The 7,455-nt window shown below is 61.3% G+C and overlaps 1 protein-coding gene across 1 annotated transcript in view; it reads right to left on the bottom strand.

Moving 5' to 3' along the window:
* Positions 1-1,026: 1,026 nt before the first annotated feature.
* MICALL2 (MICAL like 2) overlaps positions 1,027-7,455 on the bottom strand; it is a 21,959-nt gene continuing 15,530 nt past the window's right edge. The window contains 11 exon segments of the mRNA XM_006167881.3: positions 1,027-1,179; positions 1,920-1,966; positions 3,135-3,195; positions 3,198-3,239; positions 3,927-4,000; positions 4,131-4,221; positions 4,421-4,544; positions 4,617-4,681; positions 5,175-5,321; positions 5,784-5,944; positions 6,445-6,538. Coding sequence (XP_006167943.1) covers positions 1,103-1,179; positions 1,920-1,966; positions 3,135-3,195; positions 3,198-3,239; positions 3,927-4,000; positions 4,131-4,221; positions 4,421-4,544; positions 4,617-4,681; positions 5,175-5,321; positions 5,784-5,944; positions 6,445-6,538 — 983 coding nt within the window. The 3' untranslated portion in view covers positions 1,027-1,102.

Raw genomic sequence — 7,455 nt, 5'->3', positions numbered from 1 at the left:
TACCCTCATCCCTGTTTCCAGGATCCAGGTTACCTCGAGGGGCCAGTGGAGGCCTCACTATCATTAGAAGGCCTGAGCTGCCATGCCTTCAGTGCTTTTCCAGACATGGCCACTGGACCTACTGACCCTTCCAAGACACACTGAAGGCTCAGAGGGCAATGCCCTGGGCCAGAGCCACGAAGCAGCTGAGCTGCAGTCATGACTGCAAAAGCACTGCCCCATACTTGCAGGACAGCCCACACGGTTTCCCATGCCCCATGCTCCTCTCGTGGCCCTGGAGTCCCGGCTGAGCCTCCATCACATGGGGTAGACCATGGGATGCAAGTGTCCAGCCCAGCATGAGCTCCACAGGTGAGAACACAGAGCCAGGGACTCCAGTCGGTGTCCCCCTGAGACAGAAAGGGATCCTGCTGCTTTACCACAGCCAAGGGCCTTCCAAGGCCAAGGGTTCATCACTGCCGAACCGAAGACAGCACAGCAAGCCACAGCCACAGCCATAGCCCCTCCCCCCCGGGAGATCGAGGTCTGCAGGGGGAGCAGCTCCCCTGCTCAGAGGTGTGCAGAGCTTGGGAGGCCCCAGGTCTACTGAGCTGCACCCTAAGAAATCTACCATGCATCTGATGTCATAAGGGGCAGGAATCCAGCCTCTCACTGCCCTGGCCACCAGGAACTCGGCCCTGACCAGGCCCAGGGCCCAGTTCCTCACCCCAGGGCCTGAGGCAGCCTCAGCACTGGGAAGCCAAAGTCATAAATCCCAGGTCACCGAGACACCGAGATGCCCATGTGGGGCCAGTCCCTGAGCTGCCCAAACAGACGTCCCTTCCCTGTAGGGCTCACATCTAGCCCGTCGGTTTAGCCAGGAAGCAACTAAAACGCCCACTTCAGAGGGCCTGCGCCAAGCCCAGAGAGGGTCAGAGCCTGCCTGAGGCCACAGAGCACTGGGTGTAGAGCTGGAGCTCAGGCAGAGCCCTCTCAGCCAGGCCCAGGTCGCCGGGAGCACATAGGCCAGCACGAGAGTGAGGAGGCTACGTGGTCAGTTTCTTTATTGAGCCCACTTGGAGCCTGAGCGGCTGGGTCTGGCCCCACAGGTCTGCCAGGCAGGTCACTCTGAGGTGCTGCTTTTGTTCTTTGGGGACCAGATCTTGGACAAGCGGAACTTGGACTTCTTCCTCTGGAGGCCTGAGGGGAGAGGGAGACGCGGAGGTTCATGTCACTGCCTGCACAGGTCCTGTAAGAATGCAGAGTCCTCCGTTCTTCCCTTCCTCCCATCCCGCCAGAGTCCTCCTCCTCTGCAGGAGGCCAGGCCTTGAAGTCAGCCCCCGGGCTCTTCCCCATTCGCCCGCCTTCACAATTCCAATCCCAACTAAGCACCCCGGGTCTAGGCCTGCCCAGCACTCCCACACCCTGACCACAAGGTCATCAGCTGCTTCTTGGTTCCTTCAAGTGATGGGGAGCTTGCTCCTTAGGGTGTGGCTGTCTGTCCTGCAAAGGACTAGGTCCCAGCCCCACCCCCACAAGCGGAACTTGGACTTCTTCCTCTGGAGGCCTGAGGGGAGAGGGAGACGCGGAGGTTCATGTCACTGCCTGCACAGGTCCTGTAAGAATGCAGAGTCCTCCGTTCTTCCCTTCCTCCCATCCCGCCAGAGTCCTCCTCCTCTGCAGGAGGCCAGGCCTTGAAGTCAGCCCCCGGGCTCTTCCCCATTCGCCCGCCTTCACAATTCCAATCCCAACTAAGCACCCCAGGTCTAGGCCTGCCCAGCACTCCCACACCCTGACCACAAGGTCATCAGCTGCTTCTTGGTTCCTTCAAGTGATGGGGAGCTTGCTCCTTAGGGTGTGGCTGTCTGTCCTGCAAAGGACTAGGTCCCAGCCCCACCCCCACAGCCACCCCCCAGCCCTGCCCAGCTCCCCAAAGTTACCCAGGTTCTGGATCATGGTCTGTAGCATCTGGTCCTCCTCTTTCTCCCTGAGACAGGAATGGGGTGGCCATTAGGGGCAGCATGCACTGGGCGGGAAGCCCACGGACGATTCCAGTCCACCTCCCCTCCGGGCCCTGAACCCACCTGACAGCATGCTGCCCGCCCTCTCACCAACCAGCCAGTCATGGCTTGGTAGAGCCCTTCCCCTCCCCAGACGGTCCCTGTCCTCTCCAGGCCCAGCGCCTCAACAGTGACATGGGGACAAGAGGTGCCCAGGGCTGACCCGTGCCAAGGCCACTTTGAGCTCATGGAGATCACACTGGATCTCGACCTCAGCTGGCAACCCTGTGTGACCTGGATGGGACCTGAGACAGGAAGGGAAACCTCTTGGGGAGGGTCATGAAGCTGCGCACCCCAGTGCAGCAGCCAGGGTCACATGTGGCCACATACATTTAAGTTAGAAATAACACTTAAGGGGCCAGGTGGTTGCACAGTAGCAGAGTGGCTGGAGCCACCAGGGAAAGGTCCTGGGTTCGAGTCCCTGAACCTCACTGAGTGCACAGGGCACACACAAGGCCGTGGTCCTGGCAGGCTGAGATGAGGTGGGCTACAGTGTGGGAACTCCTCTAGGGGTGCCTGTCTCTCTTTCTCTCAAGGAAGAAAATACAAACTTAAAACTAAAGTCTAATTTTAAATTCAGCTCCTCAGTCACATGGGAGAACTACAGGCGCCCGGTGCCACACGTGATCAGTGGCCGCTGCACTGGGCGGCCCAGCTGATAGAACATTCCATCACAGCAGGAAGTTCATCAGGCAGTGCTGACCCTGGACATGGGGGAACGCGGGCCGGAAACCAGCCTTGGAAACCAGCCGCCCAGCCTGGGCCAGCCTCGGGCCACAGCCCCTCCTGGGAAATGCATGTGGGGGGTCTGTTCCTCCCTGATTGGCTGGGCAGGAAGGTGCCCAGTGAGAGGTGACCAGTCCTAGCCTGGCTCCGGCCCCAGCCCCACCCTCACCTGAGCCGGTTGGACATGGGGGAACGCGGGCCGGAAACCAGCCTTGGAAACCAGCCGCCCAGCCTGGGCCAGCCTCGGGCCACAGCCCCTCCTGGGAAATGCATGTGGGGGGTCTGTTCCTCCCTGATTGGCTGGGCAGGAAGGTGCCCAGTGAGAGGTGACCAGTCCTAGCCTGGCTCCGGCCCCAGCCCCACCCTCACCTGAGCCGGTCCTCAGCCAGGAAGTCGATGATGTCGCTGCGGTCGTTCACGGTGCTCACGGCAGCTCCCCCTCCCGCTGCCGGTCCTGGGGTGATTTCAGAGCCTCTGTGGGGACAGCCTGCCATCAGGAAAGCCCTGCCCTGCCCTGTGCAGGGACACAATCTCTCCACCGCCCGAGCGTTGGGCTCCTCCATTCGAGGTGGAGGGTGGGGACTCAGGGACACCTGGACAGTGTCTGCAGGCCACGTAGGCGCTCGGCAATGCTCGTTAGTTGAACAAACACCAGAGACGGAGTGTTGGGATGCTCCCGCTATCTCCCCCATCAGAAAGCACTGCCCACTGTAGAGATGGGCAAGGTGGGGCTCAGGGTGCGGCAGAGGCAGGACTGCCAGGGCCAGGGTCCCCAGCCCAGGGGCACTGAGCAGTGCCAAACCCAAATGCTACCCGCCCGGTGCTACGCTAAGCACCCCACACTAACTACCTCACTTAACCCTCACAGCAGCTGTGAGAGGTGGGAGCCGTGAGGGTCCTCACTTTGGAGGGGATGAAACCCAAGCACAGAGAGGTTAAGTGATTGTCTGAGGACACACAGTCAGGAAGAGGAGGGGCTGAAACTTCCACCCAGGCCAGGCTGGCTCCAGAACGTGTCATAACCACTGCCCTCAGGCAGCTAGCAGCACGGCGGCCTTGGAAAGCCTGTGCCCCTACCCCCAAGCCCTCCCTCCCCCAGCCGGCCTAGGTGCTGCCACGGTCCCGGTGAGGTTTCCGGCAGGCAGGCGAGGTGGGACGCACCGGGTTTGGCCATCAGCCGGCGCAACTCGCCCTCGAGGTCCTGCTGCTGCTCCTCCAGGCGCTGGTCCTTGGACCTGCCAAGCAGACATGGGTCTGGGGCTGGCCTGACCTGCTGGCCTGATCCCCCCCACAGCCCGTGGCCCACACAGGGTGACGCGGCCTTCCAGGAGGGCTGCAGGTGGCGCACAGTGGCTGGGCCCTCACTTGTACATCAGCTCTGACTCCAGCCTCAGCAGCAGCTGCTTCTCGTGAATGAGCTGGAACCAGTCCACCATGAGGCCATCCTCCGAGGCATCTGCAGAGAGGAGTGGGCTGGGTGTGAGACAGCCAGCCCCGGCGCGGGGCATAGACTGGGGAGCAATGCCCACAAGGGTGTCAGGCCTGGGTCAAAGGTGTTCCCAGGGTCATGCTGGCCGATGGCCGGCAAGGCATTCAGGAGGGAGCTGGGTGGCTGGCACCCGCGGGAATGTGGGTTGGTCGGGGTCAGTGCTCACCTCCCTCGGCCGCGCGCAGCCGCTTCTCCAGCTCAATGCCCCTGAGTTCCAGGGCGTCCAGCTGCTGCTCAATTTTCTGCACCTGCCTCTGGATCTCCTCTTGGGGCACATAGTCAGGGTGCAGCTGGGGGACAGCAGGGTGGTGAGGGGTCACCAGGGCTGAGTTCCTGCCCACCACCTACCCCCACCTACTTACCCTGACAGGGGACGTCACTGTCTCACTGGGCTGAGCAGGGACACTGGCTGGGCCCAGGGGCCTCTCTGGAAAAGGGATAGAATGAGTCCCCTGGGTCTGACCCCAGGGCAGCTTGGCCTGCCCCAGCCCCTGCCTCCCCAGTGTCCCCTGTGCCAACACCTGGCCATCCTGCCTAGCCCCACAGGCACTGGGCAGCCCCAACCATTGCCCAAAGGATGAGAGCTTGTACAGACCCAGGTCCCATCCCCACCCTGCTCCCTGCTCCGCTCCAGGTCAGCAGGACCAGACACACCCCTGCAGCACCCTAGGACACCCTAGTCCCTTAAGCTGCCAGGAGTAAATGCCCCATCATCATATATCTGTGACAAGGTGCTAGGAAGCAGATGGGGTCTCTGTCCATTCCTCCCGCCCCTTTCATAAGGCAGGGCCTGGGTCCTCCAAGCTGTCCATCTATTTGTTGAGCTCCTATACATCCTGCAAAGCCCAGCAGGCATTTCCTCCTTAGAGGAAGCCTCCCTTCTTCTACGCCCAGACAGAAACAGTATCTCTGGGCCTGACCTGGTTTGCCCTGAGGATGGGACTTTTTCTCCTCCTTGCAGCTCCGGGCCCAGCCTTCTGTGCCCGACAGCTCAGGCCCAAGCCAGTCAGCAGACACATCGAGGTCGGCAGGGACAGCCAGTTTCCTGCGGTTGGATGGGGAGGGGGCTGCCCACAGGTGGGGACAGAGCCATGCATCAGGCCCAGAGCCCAGGGTCTGTCCCAGCATGGCTGTCAGCCGCTGGGTGGCCATCACTCCACCATGGGCACCCCCACCGGTGCAGGGTCAGCTCTCACGAGCCCTGTGTCCACCCACGCTTTTCACTTCCACCAGGGAGGGCAGAGTCCTGACCCTGGCTGGCAGGGGGGAACTGGCCCAGGGGGTTGGCAACCACCCAAGATCACACAGGAAGTATATGGGGTCAGATGTGGGCCCTGGAGTGACTGCTATGCTGGGGACAGACACACATGGATGCACACAAGCCCACCTGCCCAGGACCACCAGCTCTTTGGCAGAGCAGGGCCGCTGTCCATCCCCCAAACACCCTGGGAGAGTGGCATCACAGACCCCTGCCCCCGGAAGCGGGGACCAGTGGGTCCTGACAGCCCCGAGTTCCCATCCAGCATTACCTGAGAGGTTGGGCCTGGGGCCGGCTGAGCCCTCTGCCCTGTCAGAACGCACAGGGGTCAAGGTGATGCGGACACCCTCCTTGGGCCTGCCTGACATTTTCCTGGAGACATCCCCTACTCTGGGTTCTGCCGGGACCCGCAGCTCCTTCGGTTGTGGAGCCCTGGACAGAAGGAGTGAGGTCAGCCCCTTCACCTGCCAGCCACAGGCCTGGGACCACCTCAAGGGACTCCCAGGACCGCGTGCAGACAAGTCTGAGGGTGGCATGGCCTGAAGACACAGCATGACTGGGCTGTTTCTAAGCAATCGCCCAGCTCCAGGTAGGAATGTGCACCTGTGTAGACGGCCCCGGAGCACACAGGTGTGCTGACATCCATGCTTATGGCATGCGTGTGAGCACATGCTCAGGTGCTCGCAGGTGGCCCACCCGGGGGCAGACAGCCAGCCGGACCAAGCCCCAGGCGTGCATGTGCACATGTGCTGCTGTGCCCGGCATGGATATGCAGCCCTGCTGTGGCCACATCCGCCAGCTGATGTCCCGCTATCAAGCGTTTGCAAGCATTTATTAAGCACCTATTGGGTGGCAGCCCTGGGCATGAACTCCTGTAATCCCAGACTCTTGGGCACAGGTGTGGGAGCCCCCATCTCTCAGCCACCCCTTACCTCTCAGCAGGGCTTTTCTTATCCACAGGCTTTAGGCGGGCCCTCCATCCTGCTGGCCCGTCCTCCTGGCCTTCCTGGGCACTGGCAGTTGTGCCTGAGTGGGGGGCAAGGAGACAACATAAGGAGGGTCTCCCTGCCACCCTCTCACTCTCAGAATCACCCACAGCCAGCCCGGCACATAGAGGCACCAGGCTGGGAGTCAGGAGATGGGGCTTCCAGCTTGGCTGCCTGTCCAGTGCGTCCCTGGGGGGACCTCTTCCTCTCTGGACCTAAATTTCCCCTTCTGCCAAATGGGCGAGGTACGCCTGCACGAGACATACACCTGAGCGTGGCTGCCCATCTGCAGGCTTTCTTGGCTCAGACCAGAGTAGCTTTAATGAGGGTGAGTCAAAGGGAAAGATCCAGAAAAACGCCTTGTGCAGCACGTTCTCTGAGCCCGGCTTGATAACGTCATGGGCACCTCTAAGAATCACCCCAGGAGCCTGGAAGAAAGCCAATTCCATGGTTCTGCAGAAAAGCCTAAGGCCATGAAATAGGCTCGTGTGGTCCAGGAGCTCCCAGGAGACTCTGGGTCCAGAGGCCGTCAGAGCCCTGAGCACGGGAAGTGGGCACTGTTGGGCAGGGCGTGCAGAGAAGGCAGTGGCAGTACAGTGCAGTGTCATTGAACAAGCCCCAAGTGCAAAACTCCTGGGGGAGTGGGAGACCTGCAGACCCAGACAAAGCCTGCAACCACGAGCCCCCGGCACCACCAGCCAGGAACATGGCTGAGAACGGAGCTAGGCATTGGCACAGAGAGGGGAGGACTGGGCGTGCAGGCAGGTGAACAGTGACTGTCAAACTGTAAGCCTCAGGACACCTGCCACACAGGGGAGGACAAAAGGACCCAGGGATGAGACAATCAGGTGTCCCAGAGAATGACAGATACAGTGTGCGGGTGGAGGAGCTGGAGTGAAACAGCAAAGTGCTGCTGAGCCCACACCCAGGGGATCGGCAGGCACAACACAGGGAGAA

This window comes from Tupaia chinensis, unplaced genomic scaffold (assembly GCF_000334495.1).
Source record: "Tupaia chinensis unplaced genomic scaffold, TupChi_1.0 Scaffold145208_1, whole genome shotgun sequence".
NCBI lineage: Eukaryota > Metazoa > Chordata > Mammalia > Scandentia > Tupaiidae > Tupaia > Tupaia belangeri.
Note: the sequence above shows the minus strand (reverse complement) of the source record. Positions and strands in the feature narration are given on the sequence as shown.